Genomic DNA, 26,646 nt, shown 5'->3' on the forward strand with positions numbered 1-26,646 from the left:
GTGGCTTTGAGGTAGACCTTATGCAGACAGACTTTTTCCTCTAACTTTGGCACGGTAGTTCCATTGGTATTTTTCTTCACAAGCATAGCATTTTTCTTGTGTTCATCTTGGAAATTGCCAGCATTTTGATTACTGTCAACTTGGCATGTTCAAATGCCTGAAAGAAGGGTTAGATGATAACTGGGAGACTAACATCCTATGTGTGACTAGCTCTCGACCTATCAGGAAGTTTTCACAATCTTGAATAATGTATATTCACATATGGTGTCATTCCAATTTTATTTGTTGCTATGTTTTGTGCCCCGAGTTAACGCCTGTGGCATATCTTTTGTCTTTGCCAGTAGATGCCTAGGTAGTGAATTATTTTCAATATTAGTCATGTGTAAAAACAAGTATTTCTTTCTTCTGTAGAAATACTGTATTAAACTAGGTATTACATGTTTGGAAGGCTCTGCATGGTGCAAATTTTTAAAATCCTTTGTAATGAATTCCTATGTTCTGTATTTTTTTGTTGTTGTTATGGACTTCTAATTTGCTGCCAAATACAAAGTATGTTTTGTGAATATATAGCATACATTTCCTCAATAGTAAGCTTGACTCACATGAAACGATCAGTGTCTTTCGAATTTACCAACACTATCTTGTGCTGCCTGAGGGGTGTTGGATTTCTCCGAATACCTTAATCTACACTTAATTGTTTTCAGTAGCGCTCTTAGCTTAAGTCGTTAGCATTCTCATTGTCTTTCACTTTTGACAGGTCTGAAAATGAGTTCTGGGCTCATCTGTCACTGAGTGTAGTACGGACATGTTGGGGCTGACACTGCTGTCGCAGTACAAGGAAGCTCTGGACAGTAACCGAGCAACTCAGCTGCTTGTGGTGGTGATTTTGATCAAACAGTAGTAGTTGAATAAGCACCTCAAGGTATTTATCGTATATGTAATGCTTAAATTACATAACATTAACTCCTGCTGAGGAGTTAGTTACAGTCATTCAAATTTCATGAGTAAATAACAAAAAGCTTTTATAGCTAGGCAGGAAGCTTAATAAGCATATAATACCAGAAAAAATGGGTAACAGTTTTCATTAAAAAGAAACAAAAGCATTACCAGCTGACCTCAACTGTCCCTAGTCCTTACCAACAATTTAATTTCAGATCTGTTGCAAAATCAAACTACTTGAGACTTGTGAAACAAACAATCCTGCTTTCTGAAAAGGAAGAAAATGGTGAGGCATGTTTTCCCGTGTTTGGCATTAAACTCTGCAATAAACCTGTATGTGTTGAAAGAGTCTCTTGAGCTCATTCAACTTGTTTCCTAATAAACAAGTGCTCTTATTCTGTGTATATTGAGCAGTTTCATATACACTTATTTTTATCTTGTCAAGTATTCTTTTTTTGTCTCTTCTGTTGTTTGGCTTTGTATTGCACACTTCAACTTTTTTTTTTTTTTTGGAGTTAAATGGTATTAAGTGTTTCATGTAGTTTCAGTTTAGTTAGCTTATTTTCTCTTGCATCAACACTAAATACAAACAAAGCAGTGTTCACAAAAAAACTTAGCTGGATAGGCCTTAGAAGAACTGCCTCCTGCTGTTTCATTTGTATGTTAATTTTGATTACGGGCTGTCTTGGCCACGCAGTTATTCAGTGAGGCTGAGATTTATGGTACCATACTTTTCATATCAAATTAAAACGTGCTTAGAGAGAAACTTGCAACCAGCTATGTGTCTGCAGCTGCTCAAATGTTTTCAATGCTCTAGTTGTACTGCAATACAGAGTTACAACATTTTCTGAACCAGTGCCTTGGTCAGAGTTGCTACATTAGCTCTGTGCTTGTCATTTTTTCTGGGCCCCTATTCCCTCGGGGGAGGGGGGGGATGGGAGGGAAAATCGTGTCCTGGGGAATAATGAGATTTTAACCTCTTTGATTTTTAAGTTACTCAGCTGTGCTGTTATAGAGAGGCCTACCTTACCCTTTCAAATTTTTTTTTTTTTTAAAGTGCTAAAAAACTATGTTAAAGGTAAAGGCTTCCCTGGAAATAGAGCAGGGTTATGTGTTTCACCTGTCTCTTAAGATCAGTGGTCTCTGCTTTGGGCTGATGGACAAATTCAATCAGATGTGTGAGAATGCAGAATGTCACTAAAGCTTGGTGAAAATTCGACAACTGTGGGAGGAACACATACAGAAATACCAAAAATCAGTGCGTGCTCTTGCCCTTCTGCCCTTGTTGTCAAGCCCAGCAGGGACAGGAAAGGCAGAGGGAACTCACCATTCTGTTAATAGCAGGTGGCTTGCTACGTACATGGTTTTAATGCCACTGTGCGTGTTGCTTTTCTCCTGGCAGGTGTCTTCTAGGGGAAGAGATTACTGTTAACGGTTGGGAAGAAGAGACAGAGATGAAGGACAAAAATATACCGCTCACAGATTTACTGCTCGTAGATCAGTTTATATAGCTCAGATTTACTTTGTGACTGTAGGACCTCATCTCTCTTCAATATATTTGCCTAGAGCAGAAAAATGTTAGTTACAGGCTTGGCTATGTTATGCATAAATCTAAATTACAGGACCTATTGCAGTCTAGTTGCAGGCTTGACCTTGTGTTCCTCTTTCAAGACCTGCATATGTATGTTATATGGTTCAATGCTTCTATTCCATTAAAGAGAAATGGGCATCCTCCATATGATGCACTCAGTAATTGTAGCTTGTGATCTGCTCACGGGTAAGGAATAGACATGTTCTCAGCCTGCTGCAGTGTCTTGATTTGTGTTTGGCAAGGAGCTTTGGCTAGCTCTGCATTTATATTTGGAATGAAAAGCAAATGACAGCTGCTAAAACTTCCAGTCACTTGGTTCTGAAACTAAAATACAAATTTAAAATGTTTTTAGGCTGGCAGCTGAAAGGTGGTGTTCTTTTTGGGCCTTCTGACCTGCACCGTGTTGTCTGCTTGCCTCCCACGTGGCAACGTGAGAAGGTCACTGCTGCCTGCCCGGGTGGAAGCAGGTGCTCCTATCTGTGGCAAAGGTATGCTGAACAGTAGCACGCTTGAAGGTTGAAGTGATGTAAGTGGCCTGCCCAGACTTTGGTCCTGGAAAAGCAATCCCTGAAGGACATGGGCTGCCGAGGATCAGGTCTGGGCCTTGTAAGAATCCTCTCCTTTGCTTCTGTGTTGGACATGGTTTGCTGGTAGAAAGTGTGCCAGGGTGTGCTAGTCTTTAGGACAGCAACTCTTGAAAAAGTCCTTGGCAGCCAAGCTAAATCCCTAATCATAAGAAGTATTTCTTTAGTTAAGGGATTTGATCTTGTTTGGATGTTTATTTGTAAATCTTGCTGTCTGTTTTGACCTATATTTCAGTGAAATAAAGGTATTATTTCTTTTCTGTTCTTCTGGTAAATGTGTATCGCAATGCGTAATTTTCAAACCAAGGTAGTTCTCAGAAGGTATTGTTTTTATTGGGGACAGATAAAAAATTGATATGATGAAATGTGTTGGTTTTCTTTCAAGGAGTCTGTCAATCCAGCACAAAAGATCCTGAGAATTAAAATGCACAACTCACTTCCAAGGTCGTATTGAATATCAGGAATGCTGGCAGTTATATCCACGGGAGTTGGTTTCCAGTGGTAAGTGGTAACTTTCTGCTGGCAAGCTGCCTGGAAGGTGGTCAATGACTTGTGAATCCCAGAAACACTTCTGGTCATGGCAGCCTTAGGAGCTGCCTTGTTCCGCAGACCGGAGCGTCGGTGTATTCTGTTCTGTCCCACAAATAGGAAGGTCCTTCCTTCCTGAATTACTTTGCTTTTAATCCCAAATTTGGGGTGTTCAAACTATGCACTTGCTTGGGACTTAACATCTTCAGGGCTGGCAAAGAAACCCTTTTGCAGGTGAAAGAGAAGATACTTGCTTAAGTTAACACTTTTTGTCTTCGAGGCTTTCCAGATTTTAGATTTCAAATTAATGGGGAAGTTAGAATTTTTAAAATTAATGTACCCTGGTTCTGATATCTCTGCCACCTGGTTTGCACAGCTAAAAACATGGCAATATTACAATAGCTCCTTTTTTCCCCGAGTCTGACTAGTTCCCTTGTGTAGAAAATCTCCAGGTATCTTATGACAAAGCAAGGCCATGAATAAAACCAAGGGTCTACAGAGCACTTCCCTGGCCTTGCGGCGCCCTGAAAAAGGCCCTGTACTTGTACTGAGCTTGTATTGAACCTTAGCAGCCTCTCTGCAACTCTAGAAAATGTGACATCATGACATAGGCGTATATGCAGGGAGCATTTTTCAGCAGCTCTTCAGAAATTTCCTTGTGAAGGGAGGTGTTGTAAACTGTTTTATAGCTTTGGAAAATTTCCTGGTTTGTTTTTTGGTTTTGTGTTTTTTTTTTTTTTGTTTGTTTGTTTGGGTTTTTTTTTTGTTGTTTTGTTTTGTTTTGTTTTTATGAAAGGTCTATTATTGCACAGTGGCAGACCTGGGAAATAGAGCTTGGACTTCCCAGTTATTCTAATTGCTGGATAGCTTTGCCTGATGGGAATTGACCCAGCATACTTTGAAAGATAGTGCTTTGGGATGGCTGAAATACCAGGCTCTTTCTAAGGAGGGAATTGCAAAACAGTGAATCTAACAAAGATTAAGGGTTGCTCTGTAGCAGGATAAGTTTTACTTTTCCCTCTGTGTTCCAGCTGGAAGACACTGAAACCTATTGAGTTACCCTGGATCTAAATGTGGGTAGTGAGCTAATTAATGTCAGGTTTTTTTTGTTGTTGGCAGCATTTGTTTATAGATTTTCAAAAATTTTTAAATTTATAGGGTAATATTGTGATTATCTGAAAGCATAAGATGAGCCATAGCGCTTATAGGCATGAAATCCTACTTCAAGAATCCAAGCTTCATCTCTATTTTTAGTCATAAGTTCCAATCTTGTGTTTCTAAGAAAAATAAGAGGACAAAATCCATTGGAAGCAGTGGGTGAAGTGTTCTAATGGTAGTACCTTTGCTGCTGAAAACCTGCCCCTTTCTTCCACACATTACATTTCTAGCCATCAGGCTTTAATATGCCTGTGTCCAACAGAAGCAACTCGAGTTCCTTCAGTTCTTCTTTGCTTTGTAGCCACGTGTGCTTGCCGTTTCTTAACTTCTAGTTTTGATGAGCTAAACAGATAATCCTTCTGAGGTGGTTACTGTAAAGGCTCTAATTTTCAATCCTCTGGTTACTGAAGTGACTATTTGAATTTACTTCATTCTTTCACCACTTTTTCTGGAGAGCGATTGCAGAACTGGATAGGATATTCCCATTGCTGTTGCACCTCTTGTTTTATTCAGCCAAGACTTTCGGTCACAGTGTCTTACCCAGCTTCTGTGCCCACCTGCTTATCTTCCATCACCCTCTGCATTTTTTCTTAACATCTGCGTTTTCATAGGACAGAGTGCTACGTTCTGGAAAGCACTGTTCTGAAGATGGCTAGACTTTGGCTGCAATGAGACACATTTTTGCCTGCTTCCAGGTAGACTGCTTTCAAGGAGTTTTCTTTATCTTTGTTGTTTATTCATCACAGCTTGCATAAGCTGGGATCTTCTTGGGAGTCTGGGCTTTTTTTGTGACTTCTAATAACATATTAAATAGTGCAGGCCTGGGAACACATTCTTGTACAAACTGAATAAAAATATACGCAATCATTAATGATTTTTCAGTTACAGTCATGTTATAGGACCTACTAGTTAGTCAGCTTTAATCTCTTTAATGTGTCATGTTGTTTCGGAGTCCCTTTACTTCCCTAATCAACGTGTCGTGCAGTAGGCAGCTCTAATGTATTGCAGAGCTTTTAGTAAATTGCATCAACACTATCGCTTTAAAAAAAATTAATTCATTCCATTGTTTTTCCCAGGATTGATGGCACAGAAACAGACTTATAATTTGATTAGTCGTACTTTGGAAATATCGGGGGGGGTTGGCATGTTTCCAATCCTCTGCAGCTTTCCTGGTTTTCAAAGCCGTATTAAAAATTGATATTGATGGCCAAGCTTGCTTTTCAGCTTTCACAGTATGGAACAGTCCCTCGAGAACAGGTTGCATAGCCAACATCTGTGAAGGGGGAGACCTCTGCTCTGCAGCTTAGGAGAGTTAAATTACCCGTGCCTGGCCCCAAATTAGGAAACGGGGTCAGGGGCTGATGCAAAGGTAGGTGGCTTTCCTGAAATCTCATCACCAGGGAGCACTGAACACCCTTGTGTCACCAGAAAGAGCCAAGCAACCTAGGTAGCTCGCTTCTAAACAGAAGAACACAAAAAGATCTGAAAGTGCGAAATAAAGCTTTGTGGGACTGGCTGAGGAGTGTAAGGCCTGGCCCTTAACAGTTGCTTGAATGGAAAGGACGTCAAATTCATGTACTGCCTTTTACTTTTACTGTTGCAGCTGCAGTTTACTCCTCCTCTGATCTCCAGGCTTGGTTTGCAGTCTTGGTTCTTGCGCATTTGCTGTGCCTTCAACAGCATGTTCGCTGGGATGGAAAGTGCTCAAGCGGTGGCCCTGTCACGTAGCATGCTCTGAGTTATGTAACCAAATATTTCATAAGGTTTTAAAACTACCAGTGCAGAGAAGGGAAAGCACTAAAAGAAATGCCTGTGGAGGACACCAATGAATTAGGTGATCTATTAAATTTTTCATCTCTTGAGTCTGCTCAAGCCCCGCAGCATCCAAAGCAGTATAAATCTGAGAATTCATGGTCTAAAAATGAGAAAGTAATGGATGAAGAGACCATTATGAGATAGATATACAAGGAGCTGTATTCCTTTCCCTTTTTTTTTTTTTCTTTTTAACTGCAGCAGAAGGACTTTTGTTGGCAAAGCCGACTGTGAATCCACCTCAGGTTTATCAGCCTCCTTTCATATTAAGCTGAACATGAATCACTTGGCAAAAGGGAACTATTTTGTAGCAGGGTGGATAATACAGCATGGATGAAAGACATTTGAGAAAGTCTGGTGCAACGCAGAGGGGAACAAAATGATTTTATTTAATAAAGGATAAATCTGTGCAAATCAGACCAGAAGCAAAGTCTCTTGTCTTAACTTTCCTTCTCTCCCCTCCCACCACTGCAGTGATATAATCAAAATTTAAACTACTGTGCATGGGCATAGCTCCCTCCTATCACTGGAGGTATGCTGACTCATACCAGCAGAAAATACCATCCTTGTGCTTTTATAGTAGGTTTGCTAGTTTTCGGTGATTTCCCCTTGTTTTTAGTGGTTCGAGTTGTGTTCTCGGGACACTATTGCACTATTTGATAGCCTAATACGTACTAACGATAGGATGATAATAACATTCTACTACCTGCCTTCTCCTCCTTGACTTTTCATCCTATTGTCCCCTTGTTGAAACTTTTTATCAGCACTTGAACAGGGAGGAGGAGAAATTACTTTTTCACACTCTAAGCCTGCTTAGCATCGCGATGCAGAACAGGGAGAAAAAGGATTTGCTTCTGCTTTGTGATTAAAAATAAACGAGATGCATAGTCATTTCTGTTACCTTTGTTTAACAGAGTGAAGTCTGGTGAAGTCCCTCTATTTGTATTTCGAACTATCTGGCGCTGGGATGCTTGGTGCAGTTTGGGTTGATGCAGACTAGGTGGAGTAAAACTGAGACTGTAGGGTGTACGGTGCAAGGCTGAGGAAACATGCGTGAAACCAGACTGCAGATGGGCGAGATAAACAGATCCCCAGGCTGTGACTGAGTAGGCAGGCCTCTTTAATGGCTCTTAGCAACGCCCCTGCTTTGACCCTCCTCATATGTGAGGAAAATCAAATCGATACACTGTTCTTCAAACCACGATGCTGCAGCAGCAGCAGGGCATTGTGGCAGCCTTCGTCTCTTAAATTCATCGAGGCTTTCCAATTTGCTGATCTCTGGATATCCCTCCCTGCATCTCTGCTGAGGAAGACCCTGACTGCATCTTTAATCGGATTGCTTGAGCTCCCATGTACAACCTTCTTCTTATTAGCAAGTATTAGGTAGGCAATTTTAAAGTGCTTTTGGATTTGCAGGCAGCTTTAACATTGATCTGAGAACTCTATTGTATTCTCTGTAAACATAGCAGAAGCCTCTCTTTAAACTACTCTGTTTTAAATCTTGCTTTTCTTCTTCTGTTTTTGTGGTTGGGCAGGGGGGACTGCTGTTTTTTCCTTCTTTAAAAAAAAAAAAAAATGTTGTAGCTGATTTGTGCTTTTGGAAAAGGATATTCCCTCGTTGATCCCTCCCCTGTTCTGCACAACAGCTATAACCGGTGCCATACAGTTACTTTCAGTGTTGACGAACATCTGTTCAACTGTCTAACGTATAGGGCAGGCTGCTCACTCTTTTATTCTTTAATTTTCCGGTGCGGACTTCAAAGCTGCAGATCAGGACTCTACCCACTAAGTAAGTTCTGCTTTGGTTCCAGAGATGGCTAACAGAGGACCAAGCTATGGCTTAAGCCGAGAAGTTCAGGAAAAGATTGAACAGAAATATGACCCGGAATTAGAGTCTAGGCTGGTGAACTGGATTATTGTACAGTGTGGAGAACAGATAGAGCACCCTCCTCCTGGAAGGCAACATTTTCAGACCTGGTTGATGGATGGAACGGTAAGTGTTTTGTTCAATTATATACTTGCATGTGTTCATATGCACGGTGTCCTTGGGTTTTGTCTTCATCTAGCTATATTGGTCAGAGCTCACAGCCAGTGCAAAAATATAGATCTTAGTATCTGATTTATTTCCTTTTGACCAGGAGTCTAAATCTCAGAAGAAAATTATTTTACTAGTGCACTGCAATTAGTACAGCACTTATGATTCTTATGAGTCATGCATGTTATATATGAGTATGACTCATTCCTTCAGCACCTTTTCTCATACAGTTAAATGAGATCTGTTTTAAAATCAGATGTATGCTTTTCTCTTTAAGAAATAATCAGTGTTGACAGGGAAATGTGAAGAGATATAGAAAATTTGAAGGATTGGATTATGTCATATTTGTTTGCTTCTTGGGAATAATTCTGTAGCTGAAACATTGTATTCCATTGGTTTATTGAACAACAGGCAGATGCTGCTGTTTGCAGTGGGCTGTAAGAATACGCTAATCGTTGATTCTCTGCCAATGTGACTTTAACAATATTTCTATTGACATTGCTTATTTTTTTGGCTCGGGCATGTGGTTTCTTCTCTGTCAGTTGTTATATAACCTTTACCAGTGATTGCTTTGTTGTTTCTAGCAGATTAGGATTTATATGGTCAGGCTATTGCCATCAGTTAATGAAAGCTTTAATGCATTTCTAATATACTTTGAGTATTATCAATTCACTTCTTTGATTTTAATTGAAGAAATTATGTCCCTGACAGAAACTGGCCAGGTCAAAAGCATTTTGCAGCATCATTTCATGTGCAGAAATTGCCTTCTAGTTTGGTGACTGCTTTCTAATTTTGTTTCTGTATTTGTCTCTCAGCTGTTATGCAAGTTAATAAACAGTTTACATCCAAAGGGAAATGAGCCCATTGCAAAGATTTCTGAATCAAAAATGGCTTTCAAGCAGATGGAACAAATTTCTCAGTTCTTAAAAGCTGCTGAAATCTACGGAGTAAGAACAACAGATATTTTCCAGACAGTGGATTTATGGGAAGGTAAAAATAATAAACTGGAAGTCAGCTTGCAGTCTTCATTTTACTTCGCTTTGATGGGTTGTAATGGTGCATTTTGTCTAAGGCATATTCTCTAATGTAATTATCTTTTGTTTCTGTTTGCCTTACCTCATTACCATGTTCTTCCGGTGGTGCGTTATCTCCTCTGAGGGTTTTATTTTACCCTGAGGACATAACGGAGCATTTCCAAGCTCATGTGTTATCCAAAAGCCCATCATTCTGATAGAAATCCACAGACATAATAAAACAAATGTTCGCTATGCTAATTATTTCTAAGTAAATAGCTTCTAATAGCAAATATGGAAACCCCTTATTTTCTGATGACAAAATTTTATTGCAGTTTTCAAATTACAAGCAAAGCTTAAATTACAGCTATAAAATACATTCCCAGGAGCATATATGCCCCTGCAAAGCTTATGAGGGCTCATTTATGACCAGCGAGAAGCAAAACTCACTGCTAGCACCATGTTAGCTGAGCATCTCTCTCTGAGGATACAGTCTGTTAAGACAGGTCACTATGGCAACAGCAAAAAAATTCAGAGTGCCCCTGTGGTTTTGCAGTAACCCAGGTGAAGGCTATCTCCATCCCATGCTCGAAATGGAAGCTGCGAGTTCTAGTTCCCGAAGAGCTGAGTCATTTGTGCGTTCGCACGGCTGGCTTTGCCCTCTTCTGGGGTGAGGCATCCCTTCCTGGTGCTCTAGCCAAATACACCGTATATCCTGTCTCTCTCTGGACAAGGTGACGCAAAACACTTTGTGCGAGGGCTCAGAGCAAGGACAGCTGCAGGGTAGTGAAAGGCAGGCACAAAGGGTCAAAAATCTGCCATGAGAATGAAACAGTGGAAAGAGGAAAATGATCCATCAAGAAAGCTAGTCAGCATAGTTTGTGTAGGAACACACATGGAGCAAAAAAAGTGGGGTCTGTTTTCACAGGCTGTCGGGATATGTGGAAGAGACCCCTCCTCTGAAGGACAGCTTGAGGAATGAAGGACTAGGGAGCTCTTTATGGATGGGTTAGAAGGGAAGGACATACTGACAGCTGGAGTTACTGGGATCCACAATGTTCTCAGGGTGCCAGATCTGCTTGACAAATGCTACCTTTGGGCACAAGGGCAGGACTGTTTCTTCCAGTTCAGCCTTTAGTGTTTAATCCAATCTACCTTTAAATGTCTTAAATGAAGGCATTTTCACTTCCCTGGAGTAACACCCTCCCCCGCTCAGCCTCGCAGGCTGTTGAAAGAGAAGCTCCATCTATCTTGTAAGGGATGATAATAGCTCATTTCAGATGGCTGATCTTTGCAGTCTTTTGCATCTCATAATGGCTTCACACCATGCAAATGAAAGTATGGTACATTGATCCTTACGATGAAAAGGACTTGCTTTGGAGACAAAAAGCTCCTAATGATGGTGGCTTTCTCCTCATTTCTCTTCCTTTCACTCATGACCTTTTCTCAACAGACATAAGGAAAAAAGCTAGTAACTTCCAGGGGACAGGAAGTCAAAACACAACTCGCAACCTAGGAGGGAGACGTACAAGAATTTTCTCCGCTGTTATTTTAGGACTTCCCAAAGCTAATCTGTGTCTCCTCACTTTCCCACTCCTTTTTCATCCCTCCTGCTGCTCATTTCAGTGCTGAGATGAAACAGTATGTCTCTCCAGCAGTGAGTCACTGCAAGCTTTTTGTGTCTAACCGTAACTCTGACCTCTAGCATCTGTGCTGCTTCAGGGCTGAATCGTCTGAACCTGGATGCATTAGCTGGAGAGAAAGGACGGTCTCTTTTTCACTATGTCACAATTACAGCGCTCCTACACTTCAGGCCATAACCTCTTTAGAAAGAGAGGAGATGTCATTGTATGTTTATAGGGAAAGAAAAGTATGTGTGACTGAAAAACAGCTTTTCTCTGGCACTAATTGTTTTCCGAGAGCTTTTGCTTTGAAATTCTTAGTAATGATTAATGGAAATGTTTTAGGATGCAATCTGCTGTCGGCTGTTTCGAACTCACTCAGTCCATCTGGTGCATTTTTCTTCATCTCTGTGACTTCTTGGCCCAGGAGAAGCATCGCCTCTCTTCTGGTCCTTTCTTACTTCAACGTACTGTGCTGAGCAGCTTTCCCTAATCCATGCCCAAGATACTATGTTCGCTGGTTTTTACAGATACCGCCCCGGTATCTTTCCAGGCAGGCAGGAGGCAGCTGTACCTCTGAGTACTCGTTCAGCCTTTACAAAAAAGCATTTCAGGAATCGTATGCGGAGCAGTTTTCCATCTTTGGGTTTGAACCTTCCCCTTTCTGGACCTGGAGAAGGCGGCCTTTTCCCCCAAAGAGAAAGGTTTACCGTAAGAAGTGAGCAAAGGCCCCTTCCTCCTTGTGCAGGCAGTGCCAGGACCCGCTGCGAGGCTGTGCTCTTCAAAGCACGCTGCAGAGGACACTGAAGATGCAAAGAGGACACTGAAGATGCAAAGAGGACACTGAAGATGCAGAGGCAGTGCTGTCGGCGTGGGTCCCCGCGGCTGGATTCGGGGAGGCTGAGGCTGGGGGCCCGGGCAGGCAGCCCACGTGGCTGTCAGTGAGCAAGTACTGGAGCTGGGGGAAGGCACTGACCGCAGTTTTCTGCAACGCCAGCGTCAAGCCTGGCTTCAGAGGGTGTGGGTTATCCCTGCTGTCAGGTGGCTGCAGCGGTAGGTGAGTTTCTCAGTGGAAATTTAAAGTTTTTCACAGCCCTTTTTATGCTGCCCACCGAGCCCCTCATATCCTTTGGTGGAAGAGGGCAGATGTCACAAGACCACACGGATTTGGGGTGTTCCCTCACCCGCAGCATCCCTCGGACGCAGCAAGGAGGCTCCGCAAAGCAGGGCCGTGGCCATGGCTTTGTTTTGTCACGTGGCACTCGGCTCCCACTCGGTCTGTTTTTCCCCTGCGGCATCTCCCACTCGCCAGTGACAAATAAAGCAGAGCTGAGCGCAGAGCTGGGGCGGGGGGGGGCTGCCAGATGGCTCCGCGAGGCCGATCATCGTATTTTGCTACCCGTCTTTTGTTTCTTTTTCTTTTTTTCTGCCCTTGCCGTCATTATTCAGCTCATTCACTTTTAAATCCTTCTTCACGTCCCTCTTCATCCCAATCAGTCGCCGCACTCCTTGTTACACGGGAGGCATCCCAAGGACGTTGTATGTGGCAGCTGTGACAGCATATGGTACATCTGCTGCTTCGGGGAGCTCTGAGGGTTTCTGCCTCGCGCTCTTCCATGTGCGCCTGTGTACGTACGCGTGTGGGAGGTCGGCTCTTCAGCTGCCCTCTTAAGCAAGGACCCCGTCTGATGCAGTTTGTGTTAACAAATACAGTAAAATGAGGATTCTGGATGGCTGACAATTTATTTTCTGAGCAAATGTTCCCCTGCAGATAGGGTTGCTATAAACTTTAATAGGCTGTGTATGACAGCCACAGTTGGAAGCTGCTATATGTTTTCAGCTTTAGGGTGTCTTCCTCACCTCTGCCAGTGTGTTACACATTTGGGTTTGTACGAACCAAAGCCCTGAACTGCATCTGCCTATAATCAGGGTGATGCATAGCATAAACACGAACGCGCAACGCTCGCTTCCCTCTACGCTCCAGCTGGTCTACAGGGATTTTCATTAATATTGGTCCACTGGAGGTATTTCTGAAATCTGTTATCATCATCATGTCTCTAGTATCTCATGGTTTTATGAATTACTTATTTTCCCACATGAAGAACTTACAGTCAGAATCAGATCTCTTAACTAGATAAATTATTTTAGGAAAGAGGAAGAACTGGAACAGGAAGAAAGGGAGGAGAGTCATAGAAACACTTACGGAAGGATTTCAGATGAAGGGAGAGGCAAAAGGCAGATTTCAACTTACCACCTCACACAATTGGAAATACATGCTGCAACTCATTTTTGCTAGAAAGTTTTCCAAAAGTTAACATGTCTGCATTGGGTAATGAGTTAAAGTCTGTCTGACTCTGATGTCTATATGTTCCCTGCCCTTTTTACACCAAGTGACAAAGTGCAGGGGAAGAACCAAGAAAAAAGGAGCAATGTTAATTTTTTTTAAATTTCTGTGTTTCCCTTGTTGGTTTTGGTTTGGTTTCATTTGTGGTTTTTTTTTTAATTCACTGGAGGAATCAGAAAAGATGTTGACCAAAAAGCAAAATTTATTTATTATCCTCATTTTGGAAGGAGACACAGGAGGAGGAGATACCAGTTTTTAAATGCAAACCTCTATTGAAAATAAGCCTTATATTTCAAAAGGTATAAGGTGCCCTTTTGGAAACCTGGTGAATTTTCAGTTAGGTGGAAGTTGTGCGTCTAAGCAAGCGATTGATAGGCAATTTCACCCTTCCCAATACAGATGGCATAAATTATCCCCTGAGCTTTTCTCTCACTGTTGTTTGTGGAGGGAACCTAAAGAACCAGTGATGACCAGATATGTAACTTTTACTTGGCTAAAGATGAGATGAGCCCTGACTTTTTGAAATGAGGAATGAAGTGAGGTAACATAGGGAGGAAGTAGAAGAATAGTGGGCTGGATGGCAGGAGCCACTGGAACAGGTTGCCCAGAGAGGTGGTGGATGCTCCATCCCTGGAAGTGTTCCAGGCCAGGTTGGATGGGGCTTTGAGCAACCTGGTCTGGTGGAAGGTGTCCCTGCCCATGGCAGGGGGGCTGGAACTAGATGATCTTTAAGGTCCCTTCCAGCCCAAACCATTCTATGATTCTATGATTTTTGGCAGCTTGAGAAAGGAAGGATTTGGGAGGTGATCTGATGGTTAAATTGGGAAGGACTGATAGGAGTTATCTGCAGAGGAGCTCTCCAGGACTGCTGTGAGCTCTGTTAGCACAGGGACTGTCTGGAATTGCCAGGGGTTAAATGGTGGCATCAGTCTTACCAGTTTACAGGTGAAGAAACTGAGACACAGCACTGTTATTTAACACACTGTACACCTTAAGCCATGTTTTACTGTGTATATTACCATTCTTTGTACACCAAAGTGATCTCTTCGGAGAAAATTTTGCCAAAAGGGTTATCTAGAAGGACTTAAAATAGTATGGGGGAAGGCATTAAAATAGCCAGAGGCCTGGAAAAGTCTGAATTGTTAAGTTTCGCTTTAACACTGTTCCTTTGATGACTTTTAATAAGCTCTTGCATGTCAGTACCTCCATTTCAGCAACAGTAAAATAGCATTTATAATGCTATTAGTGCACTTTTTCAGGGGAGCTGAGGGAGTTAGTTAATACATTGGATAAGACTGTTTATCAGTGTGCCAAGCTATTTGTTGTGCGAGGATCTATTATATTAATTTCACTGTCTGGCTTTCTAGGGAAGGACATGGCAGCAGTGCAGAGAACCTTAATGGCTCTAGGCAGTTTGGCAGTCACCAAGGATGACGGCTGCTACAAAGGGGATCCATCCTGGTTTCACAGGTAAAGTCCAAAGCCCAGCTGCTCCGAGCTGTCTTCCCCGGGAAGCTGGTAATATTGTCTGCCTTTAGGCTTTAAGGAAATTTATTGGGAAAGGAAGAGAAGAATCTTCCCACGGTTTCCTTGTAACGGAGAGATTTTCTCTCCGGAGTCTAGAGGAGGGAAGCAAAGACCCAACCAGGCAGCAACATTTTCTACCCTTCGCTGGTTCCCAACTTTATCAGCATCACGGCTAGGCCCACGTCCCACCATACCTTGTCGGCCTAAAGTTACGCCAGTGCTGCTGGGGAGGAGCCCTGTGGGAGCTGTGTAGCGCAGCCTTTTCTCATGCAGCCCTGTCACATCACCTTACGTGTGCCTCCTGCCCCGGAGCAGGGACAGCGCTGCTGGAGCTGAGGAGCTCATTGCCCGTGGCTCCAGCGCTGGTTTCCTCCTGGAGGTGCCGCTTTTGGAGGAGGCTGTTACAGGCTGTGTTGGTGTGGACGTGGGCGTGCGTGGGCACCCTGCCGGCTGCCTGGCTTTTGGTAGTGCACACAGGCAGGAGTGCAGCATCCTGCTGCAGGCACCTGCGTAGCATATCCATCTCGCTGCGTGAGGAGCCCACGCTCGTCACTGAAAAAGAGACATAATTTTCTTGTCCACTGACGTTATCCCTGACTCTTATTCCCTAGAAGGAGAGCAATGATACTTAGGAAATTCAGTCACCACTTTGATGACATTCATCTATTTAGCAGCTTCAGCTAATCCTCTATATCCATTTATGAAGAAAAGGGAATGAAAATGGCAGCGGCCATGCAGATAAGTGTGTCCTAAGATTAGCTGGCAGGAAAGGGGTACTTTTGCCTGACATCAGATAGCAGACAGAAAGACTAATGAAGACAAGGGTGTCATGGATGTCTGCAAACCCCCATATAGTGACCCCTTTACTGAGCAAAGAGAAGGCATGAAGCCTCTTTCCATTTTTCATCAAAATAAAAATGATTTCATTTCCTAGTCATCTTTTTTTCTTGGGGAGTACCACTTATCTGTGAAGAATTCTCTGCCTTGGCAAAACTGTTTATTTGCTCTAAAACTCCGTTTGTTTTGGCTAGGGAGGCTGAGAAGCAGGGACAGGAAGAAAAGGCAATCCTCCCACAGTTAGCCCTCCTGCCCCACAGGCATATTATTGACATGAGATTCTGCCATCCAAGAGTACTTCTTATGCCAAAATGCCTAAGGCATGTTAGCAAAAAGAGTGCTGGCTGCTTGTTTTCGGTTTCCTTGAATTTTCGGATGTCTTGATGAGGCCCAGCAAAAGTAAAGCAAACTTCACTTGGGCTGTCTTAAACCTTGAGCTGGTTTAACTGAGGCTAAGGGAGACTTGAATTTTAGGTGAATAAGTCCTATGCATTCTTTATATGAAATTAGTTTAAATTAACTTAATACAATACAGTGCACAAATAGATTTGTATTTATGGAATATAATTGGGTTTAAAATTGGGTTCAAATCCAGTTACATGCTTTAATATAAACCAGACATGAAATCACTATGGCCCAGACAGGCTTATTTGTTTTATGTTACTAAAACAAAATCCTACATGGAAAAATTTATTTTCATCTGGACTCTTAATTGTGGGTGGGAACAGTTTTCATTGGCATAAACGAAGATGTGATCACCTCCCTTCTGCCCTAGCTGTCTGTCCTGCCCGTACTGCTTGGATAGCCAATCCATATCTATTGCAGCCCCTGAAATACCATTTTATAGCCATTGCCTTAAGGAAAACTGGTGTTATTTCTATAAGGAAATAACGTATTGCAGATCAGGAGCTGTTTTCTGAGTAGCTTACGCATCCCATCAGGCAGACCAAGCCCCCTCACTGCCACCCAATGTTAGTCAGGAGTCAGGGCTTTCAGGCTGATTCTTAATTGCCTTAAGTTAAAGAAGTCAAGATTAAATGGAATAAGTGTATCCATGCAGGGATCTACAGAGATTAAGATACCTCCCCACTTGAACTAGGCCATTTAACTTTCCATTGCCAGGGTCTCGCATACCCAGTCCCATGAGACCTGACTCCCCGCTTCCTTGCGTGCCCTACCAAGGTTCACGGATCCATGGCTGTTTGTTACCTTGTGTGCTGGCAACCGCAAGCACTGGTGCAAAGTTGGCACAAAAAGGTAACAGATCTGGCGGGCTCAGTTTGCGGTAAGAGTGATGCCAGCTGATGGCAGACAGGCCAAACAGACCTTGACATAGTGCGAGACACCGCGGGGAATAGACTTGCCCTCACCTCTTTTTCTACGGTCTCAGTTAAGGCCATTTCCACCATCCTAAAAGCAAAATGTAAGTAGGGGTTGTTATCTATAAGACTATCATATACTAAATGCGGTGCTTCTGATGGTAAAAATAACACTGTATGATCCAAACTGTATATGTAATCAACTTCTATTAGCATATCCAGGCTTCCCTTTAGTATCTCTTTTTATTTCTGCTTTGCAGTTCTCATTTTTTTCCTGTTCAGAGTTACTTTTCAACTTTCTGTGGAATTACTCCACAACACAGCTGAAAATTCTAGGAAAAAAGAGAAAAAAAATAATAGTATGTGTTCCTGGGATTTTAATTAAAATAAAGGCAGACACAGTGAACTTGAGATTCAATTAGGTAATAGGAGTAGTTCTAAAAACATCCTCTCGTGGAGATCCTGGCAGTAGTTTGGTGCCCGTGTAAGTATTCTGGAAAAGAAATTAAGCAGCAGTGATTGGGGGTTGCTTTCTGAGGCGCCTGCAGTTCTGCGTGCCTCCCTCCAAACCGGCATGCTTTCTGGCAAGAGCTGTGGGATGGGAGAGCCTGTGATGGGCTTCTATAAGCCCTCTTACTAGTCTATACATTAACACTGGAGACATGTACTGAAAAATGACAGGTCAGTACTGGTTTCCTGTGGATCTTTCTCACCTTTCTGCTTTGCTGGGCTTTCATGCCGACATGGGATCTTCTCCTGCAATGTCCTGAACACCCTGAGCCTACCAAAGAGTTTAAGTGCTTTTTTTGGACTCGAGCCAGCGTGCTTAGCACAGTACAGGATCAGACCCTCACAGAGAGGATCATTTTGATGGTTTTCAATCACAGCAGGCGCCTAATCTAGCATTCTCATCTAGTGGTGGGGTGGGGAGAAAAGGGGAATTGCAAGGGGATGCCATATTGCAGGGTAACCCGATCCAAGGACAAACAGACACAGTGGGGAGAAAGATTGTACCTGGGTGGGAGTAGAGTCTGCTTGATTGAGAGCCTCCCTCTGTCTGGGTCTCTGCCGATTCATACAGCTTATTTGGTAGCAACAGACTGATCCTTCTCCCTTGTAAATTACTTGCTTTCCCCACCTTGTATAAACGAAAGATTAAGATGAACAATTTCTTGCAAGGCAGCAGGGTACAAACATTTGTGCTGCTTCTTAACCACCACTTTGGCCCTCAGTGCTATTTTCAGGGAAAAGAGGCTCCTTTTAAACTCCAACAAAGGTTCATTGATCCAAAGGGCTTTTGAGACCAGGGACACCGAACAAAAGTGGTCAGTATGTTTTGACAGAAGATAAAGGACTGTCATACAGTTAAGACACAGGTGCAAAGGGGAAAGTCTATTGCTTAGAGGAGAGAGATCTGGAAATGGCAGCAGAGCAATTGTTCCGTCCTGCAGGAAACCACCATCCGCTCTGCAAAAACGAGCAAATCACTTCTCTGACCCATTGTCTCTCTGGGTACATTCAGCCCTTATTTACTCCACTGAGTTAAATTATACCAATTTGTACTGTTGCTGGAGATGGGTATCAGCTTGTATTATAGCACAGGTGTCCCATTGATTAGATTCCATGGACTACAGCTGTTAAGAGCCATAGGGCTTAACAAAAATTAACCCTATTATGTGTGTTATGTACAGCACTACATAAATATTTTACCTATCATAGCTGCTGGGGAAGTCTCCTGAGGATCTGGAATAAGTACTACAGTGAAAGTCTGAAGTGGTGTAGGTTTGACTAGAGCATTACTTCTAACTGCAGGAAAGCAATTAGCCCAGCCAGTATTGTCCAGCCCATGGGATGGTGCAAACGAAATATTGCATTACAGGGGACACGTCAGTTAACATGAGCCAATTTCAGATTACCTTTCGTGATCCTCTGGGCATATGCAGAACGATGGTATGTGTTTATGTTGCTTTTTTGTGTCTGTCTGGACAGGAAAGCACAGCAGAATCGAAGAGGATTTTCAGAAGAGCAGCTTCGTCAGGGGCAGAACGTAATAGGCCTTCAGATGGGCAGCAACAAAGGAGCATCACAGTCGGGTATGACAGGCTATGGGATGCCAAGGCAGATTATCTAAAAGCATCTCTGTCTGTAGAGAAAACACTCCTTCTGCAGCATGGTCTGTTAAAAAAAAAAAAAAAAAAGGCAAAAGAAAAAAAAAAGCTCTTTAGTTCCCTTTCTGCCTGTTTTTTAATAGTTAGCGCTCTCTGAGGTTTGGGGTATTTTTGGTTTGTTTTATTTGCAGCTGCAAAAATTCATCTAGGAACTTGGGTTTTCGTGGTGGTGTGTGTCAGTTCACAGCACGTGTGCACTGCTGCCTCCTACTTTTCACTTCTGAACTATGCAAAGACAATTATTCTGTATTAATTTATTTGCAAAGTGTTATCTTCCATGTTTGTCTCACACTGCACTTGTATTTCAACCAGTAACCTCGTTCTTCAATTCAGTGATGATATTGTTTGACCTAAGAATAAAGACAAATTAAAGACACCTCTTAGACTTGTTATTTAAAGGAGGTAAAAGCAATTAAAACCAATGACCACGTGGTACAGTACTAAGGAGTTAAATGTTTTGAATGGTCAACCTGTCTCACCTCTAACCCAGAGCCCTCTCTGACTGACTCCTTGCTATAGTGTTTACAGTCGTGTGTTACATGCTCAATTTAGTGTTTGTTTAAAGGCACACCCAATGTCTTTTCCTAAAAAGAAGAAAAGATGTCTTATCCATTGAATCTGATTCATGTAGTCCCACCCAGTTTAGCTCAGATTTCCCTTGACTTAGTGTGCTGGGTTGACTGCAGCCGGCAAACTTGTAGATCAAGCTAAAATCAGTTTAATAGGGAAAGCAAAAGCTGTGTGTGAAAACAAAGCAAAATAAGGAATTAATTCACACCTTCCCACTGGCAGGCAGACATTTAGCCACTTCCCAGAAAGCAGGTCCTCAGTATACACGACGGTTACTTGTTACCACAGACGTACCCATTTCCTCCTCTTTTTCCCTGAGCTTCTGTTGCTGACCAGGACACCATATGGTCTGGAATATCCCTTTGGTCAATTGGGGTCAGCTGTCCCAGCTGTGTCCCCTCCCAGCTTCTTGCCCACCCCCAGCTTCGAGGGCAGAATGAGAAAGGGAGAAGACCTTGACACTGTGCGGGCACTGTTTAGCAATAGCCACCACACTGGTGGTCTGTTATCAACTGCTTTAGTTACAAATCCAAAGCACAGCACCCTACGGGATGCTGGGGAGAAGGTTAACTCCATCCCAGCCAGACCCAGTACACCCAGTAGCAGGTGAGTCTCCAAACCTGGGGAATTCTTCACCATGAAAGGACAATCCATCAGACAGAGGTGAGAACAGGCTTTACCTTGTGATAGTTGATATTATATCAAACAAAATGCTGCAAAACAAAATGTGTTTTAAACGCAAAGGAAGAAATAGAAGAAAAGTGCTAGAATGCTTCTGACCTTAAAAACGCCCACCGTTCAAATAATCTGTTATGCTCACCTGTGATGGGCTGTAAATGTGGCTGGTAATTCATTTTGGGACAGTTTCCTGGAGACTCAGGTGAAGAACTTGCTGACATAGTCATCTGGCCACAGAAGCTTACCAGAGCAGTTGACCTGCTAGTCAGCGCAGGTTGCTTTTGCGGCTGCGTGGCACGTGCACTTGAGGGATGCACGCTATTTTCTCTGCAGGGTTTTCTTGCTGTTAACTATCTCTGCCGGCTTCACTCACAACGCCCAATCGCTTCTTGCCCACAGGCAACTGGGAAGGGAAACTTATCAAATTTATCAAAATTATCAAATGATAATTGAACTCTGTGGGCTTTTTTTTTTTAAATTCATGACAGACTTCCAAGAAGGCCTGAAAAGGTAATACCTGGGCAGGTAACAAATGAAGGGTAATCTGTTCTGATAGCTGTCTGCCTACATAGATAGGTAGGGGTGACTTCTGTCTGGGTTTGAACCTAGTGACACGTGGTGGCAGCTAGTTGTCCACTATGTTGCCCTGGAGCCAGCGACACGCAGATTGATGTGGTTTCTAAAGTTTCTGCCCCTGAGTAAACCGAAAGGATGATTCCCCCAGCTCAGATGAAGCTCTGTCTTCCCTGTCAGGAGAAGGATGGGAATAACATCTCCCCACTTGAGTCAAGCTTTGCCGAAGCGCTGTGGAGCACAGCAAATGAGGAGGGATGTAAAGGTCACGTTACATGGTTGGGGCTGAGGAAATCTGTAGCAGCTGCCACTGAAAAGGTCCTGCCCCTACTTGTACCTCCTCTTACAGCTGCCAGGGCATCTCGGCTCCTCCACTGTGCTCTTGTCAAGCATGTTTTTGTGTTTACTACCTGTTTAGGGCTATTTTTCTGCTGTTTAGGTCAATTAGCTCAGCAGGGGATCAGATGACCGCCCCAGATGGTGCCTCTGGGGTAGGAGCTCACCTTTCAGCTGTGGTGGGGTGTTAGCTTAGTGCAAAGTATAACACGTAACCTCCCCCTAGATATCACGTTAGGTAATGTAACGTTACATTAGGTGTAACGTGAAAAGAATAGCAGTTTTTCATACTAAAAGCAAATAAGCCGATTAAGAAAATCTGGGCTGATGGCAAGACATATGACTGCCACCAGAAATTTCACCTTTGTGCATGTGAACAGGGACCACCTTCCCCTAACAGAAACTAGAAAGTCACAGCCACAGCAGGCAAAATGGCCGGATGAGAGGGGCTGGAAGAACTGCCTTCAGGTAAGAGGTCTGAGAGGTCACAACCTGGCCCCTCTGCCCCACACCACACGCATGGGGGACAGCCTGCAGGAGCTGGGCCTGAGCTTGGTGGCCTGGGTCTCTCCCTCCATTTGGCTGCAGAATTGCCTTTCTGTATGCCTGGAAACACCGTTTTTAAGTGCCACATGCCAATTGCTTTCCCAGAGTATGTTACTGATTTTCTGTATCCCTGATGCCACGCTGTGGCATCACCTGCCCCCCCTTCTCTGTCAAATTTTCTCTCTGGCCCTACAGCCTGCAGAGGGGACCTGGGCAAATTCAGCTCCCCGCCATTAACACAGCTGACTTGGAAGAGCAGACAGACCTACTGGTCTGAGCAGTGGTCCATCTAGCCCGGCACTCTGCCTCTGGCAGTGGCAAAAGAAGAGGCTGCTTAGAAAGAACACTTGAGCCCAGCCACTTGCTGCGGTCCCTGCCCTTCCTTCTCCATCAGCATCTGCAATTGTTGCAATAGGGATGGGATGTATCTCAGCAGAAGAAAGACCATGCCCCAATTAAATGTTTGTTCATCAGAGCTACATTCCCTAGTTAAATGTGCTTTCGTTAGGTTTGGCATTCTAACAGCCTCATTGAAGTTATAGAAAACATTGTGTGCTTCCGCAGACCCCCCCCCCCCCCCCCCCCCCCATGGTAATTTTAAAAACCATATTAGCAACATCACCTAAGTGCTCCAGGAAAGAAAATCTATACCCTGTGGCTGCAGACACAGGACCTGGTTAGTGTGGGAACAACAGCAAGAAAGACTGATTCTCCAGGATCTTATTTTTGGTATGCCCTCCCCAAGCTCACAACATATTCTTTCATTACCTTAAACGATCAAACTAATCTAGCTGTTAACATCTGGCAGTAGATGCTGCAAAGTATACTTTACTCTGTGGGTTAACCTTATCCTTCCATATTCCCATATGATGTATATAGAAACATTAATGTTATTATTAATTAAATATTAACATACTCTGGCCTACTAATGTTGTCTTACTAAAACATCCTTACTAGTAAGTCTACCAACATCTTAAGCTAAGAAGTAAATTAATATAGTACAAGGCTATTTTAGTAACCAAGTTAACAGGAAACATTATTGCTTTTCTTATATTAACAATAAACCACTGCAAGTTCGCTTCTACTGCATCAAAAACACTTATGCAGGTCTCCCAGAAGCCTAATTAATTTCTATGACAACCTTCTGCATTGTTACTACTAAAAGCCTTAATATACATTAGAATAGAGACATACGGGAGCTTTGAACCCATACAGAAGGGTATGGTGTGAGTGCTTGGGAGGGGACAGAGAGAGCCCTCTCCTAGCTATGGGGCTCTCTAACGCTTAGGGGAGGGTTCCCTCCGCAGATCATGAACAACATCTTACTTAAGGCTGTGGACTCAGTTTGACATCAAGTATGAGCTAAGGTAAGACTGTTCGCATGCTGCCTATAACCCTTCTTGAAGCCTGGCTGTAATTTGGTCTACTATCCCAGCTTAAAACCAAAATAAAATATTTTTGTGAGAAAGTGCTTTAAATATCCTCCACATCCCCCCCGTCCCCCAACAGCTGTACCAGAGAAAGCCCCATCATAGCAGGCTCGACCAGAAACAGCTTAAACATTGCTGCCCTTGTGCTTCAGTTTGCCATACCATTTGTAGAGATGTAAATGACATTTATCTGCGTTCGTGAAGGTTTTGTAATCATGTCCTCATTATGAACAATTGCTTAGTAACTTCTTTTCACCGTTAAGGTGACATCTAATGGCCTTCTGAAAAGATGCTGTATAGGTGTGTGAGTAAGGAAGAACCACATACATGAGCGTGGAATCCAAGTTTATCCCCATGTATAAGGAGAGCAGAAGGCAAATACAATGAACAGGAAGTCAATATTAAGTTCAGCCAGTTCAATTAAGCTGGAGCTTGACGACTATTAGGCTAACATAACATGACATGTTTTAAATGAAAACTACTGAGGGTGAACGGCATGAAGAGGCTTCGCTCTTCAGTAAATTTGTCCGTAACATCACTTTGCAACATGCTTCTGCTGAGCAGCATCCCCCGTGCTCAGCAGGGGTGCGAGGAGAAGGTGCTGCTGGCAGCAACGGGCGCCAGCCGAGCCTTCCTTCTGCCTGCGAGCTGCCAGCGTGGGCTGCTCGCACTCCAGCCACAGCGCTTTCAGACCAAGCTGACTTGTTTTACTAACTGCTTAGGCCAAAACAGAGCCACCGGGGAGGAAGGGTGAGGACTGAGGGCATCAGGGTTTCATTTCTATGTCTGCAATCGATTGCCTTTGGCTCTGGCTGCATTGGTTGCCCTTGCTGTTTCTCTTCTCCCGTACCAGTGATGGCTTGAACAGCTCAGGCGTTAATAGCTTCAGTGATATGGTAATGTCCCCTAACTAGAAATAAGCTTTAAATATCTTGAGAAGGCAAGAAAGCACCTTTAGATGAAAGAAATTCAGCCACTGACTCCAAGCCCCTTCTGTGACTGCCATGGTAGTTCCTGAGCCGGGGAGTGAGGACACGCCAAGGCTGCAGATGAGCATGTGTACACAGACCCCCCTCCGGCTATTTGGTCTTCTATAAACTTAAACACAAAAGCTGATTTTGTAATGCATGCATAAGCTACTGAGGCAAACAACCTGTGACACCCTAAATTTAAGGCGATCCCCAAACAGATTGGGAAAAGGAACATGCAATTTTGTCAGCACAGGTATTACGCACAGTATGCTCTTGACTGGAAATGTGTTTTCCCTCTCTGTGGGGCTTGGTGTCCCGCAGAAAAGGCAAGTGACATGGGCACAAAGACAGCACAAGCGACTGCTAGGAAAACATGTGCAGGCAGCCACCTCTCCCCATTCCAACAAACAGATTTACCTATTTAAACTTTGCTGAGGTCGTTCTTCACAGCTGAATCTCCAAAATAAAAACACCACAGGTCTGTGACTAAGCTCAAGCTATAGAAAACCATGAGGTAAAATGGGAGGGGGGGATGAAAAAAAAGATATTAACTATTACTATAGGGGAAAGTCACAGCCTTGGATGGAAGGAAATTTTTCGCCTCTCATCTTGCAGTTTGTGCGACAGCACAGTGCACGATGCTGTGACATTCAAGTAAAGTTATAATGCCATTTCTCAGATGCACAAATAAATTTGTCTGTAGTCCTATTGGATTTATAGCGGAAATTAGAAAGGTGACCTTTCTCCCTAATGAAGTTTCTGTTAAATGGCTCACTTCAGTAGAAATGTTACTCCGTTATTGGGCAGGAGTAAATCCTATGCTCTAGTGAGTCCGTGCTCTGCAGACCGTGTGGCAGGCTCAATGCCTACGTCGAGGTTCAGAAGAAGTGATGTGCAGAGAAGCAGGAGCGGGCTCTGCTCTGCTCTGCTCTGAGGATCTGCAGGGCCAGGCTCGCCTGGTGAGGGGAGAGGCAGCGCTCGCGGGAAGGAACAGCCACCCCCAGGCACGTGGCTTGCGGGGGCTCGAGGCAGCACAACGTGTCTGAGACAGACCGACGACTGCTGGGTATTTCCAAACCCGATTTTAAGAAAGGGTATGCATTGTCATCTTGTCAATAAAGGTGTGAGGTGGATGACAGCTTTTGTGTTTGCACAAAAATCAGCTAAACGCTCTGTTTCTCTCATTTCTTGTTAAGGCACAGAAAAAGAGAAGGCAAAAGTGAGCAGGGATTGTTTTGAGAGCAGGTTTTGCATTAGTGTCATTATGAGTCAACAATTCATTCTAAGTTTCTTTGTATTAGCTCCCACACAGAATGCAGAAGGAAGGATAGCTCTGCTGTTGCCAGCTTCTTCCAACATGTAACCCAAGAGGTGTTGTTTTGACCAGGTTCTTAAAGATGCTGGAGCACTCCTCCCCACCTTAACACCCTCCCAGAGCTGCTGAGCACCGGACCTGGTCTTTGTGGGTTTGGCTCTTGGTAAAAGGGGGACAAAACCACTTCCTCATCTCGCAGGAAAACAGTCACATCAATGCAGGTCTGGCTTTAAAGCGCTTGGATACCATGGCAACATTGGTTTTCCAAGTGAATATAAAAGCTTTTGATGTAAGGAGGAAAAAAAAATCAGTACTTGAGGTAGCAGTTTGGAAGGTGCAAGTGGGATATCAAGGGAACCTGTGCATGTGTCAGGAGCGATCATCATCTCCTGACATCCTCCGAAGAGACCTTTTCCCCTGATCTGCCACGACAGTTCAGATGAATCAAGCACGGTGCCACGGTTGTGGCAGTGGTGTTAAATGAAAGCAGTATTTCTTAGATTCCCCCTACCTCAGAAGGGTATTTTGGAATATGGTTAATGGTTGGACTCGATGATCTTAAAGGTCTTTTCCAACCTAAATGATTCTATGAAGATGGGCTACAGCTGGGTCCCCACACAAATAGCAGGTGGAGAAGGTTTTGCTACTGAAAAGCACGAGTTTGAGTTATAGCCAGGTGGATTTGGTTGCTGGATTGCATGAAGGAACTGCAGTGCAAGGGTCAGGCCTTGCCTGAGAAAGATAAGGCGA

At 43.4% G+C, this 26,646-nt stretch overlaps 1 protein-coding gene across 2 annotated transcripts; it reads left to right on the top strand.

Annotated features, from left to right (window-relative positions):
• Nucleotides 1-7,609: 7,609 nt before the first annotated feature.
• Nucleotides 7,610-19,853, top strand: TAGLN3 (transgelin 3). 2 transcript variants are annotated; one of them, XM_030020462.2, is made up of 5 exons: nt 7,610-7,995; nt 8,424-8,605; nt 9,463-9,637; nt 14,994-15,096; nt 19,299-19,853. In XM_030020462.2, exons 2-5 carry the CDS (start codon nt 8,426-8,428, stop codon nt 19,438-19,440), a joined length of 600 nt encoding a protein of 199 aa, XP_029876322.1. In that variant the 5' UTR covers nt 7,610-7,995; nt 8,424-8,425; the 3' UTR covers nt 19,441-19,853. The 2 variants fall into 2 exon arrangements, with proteins under 2 accessions (XP_029876322.1, XP_029876323.1); XM_030020463.1 differs by lacking the exon at nt 7,610-7,995 and having other exon boundaries at nt 8,118-8,605.
• The last annotated feature ends 6,793 nt before the right edge of the window (nt 19,854-26,646 follow it).

The sequence above is a fragment of the Aquila chrysaetos genome, chromosome 7, assembly GCF_900496995.4.
Source record: "Aquila chrysaetos chrysaetos chromosome 7, bAquChr1.4, whole genome shotgun sequence".
In the NCBI taxonomy this organism is placed as follows: Eukaryota; Metazoa; Chordata; class Aves; order Accipitriformes; family Accipitridae; genus Aquila; species Aquila chrysaetos.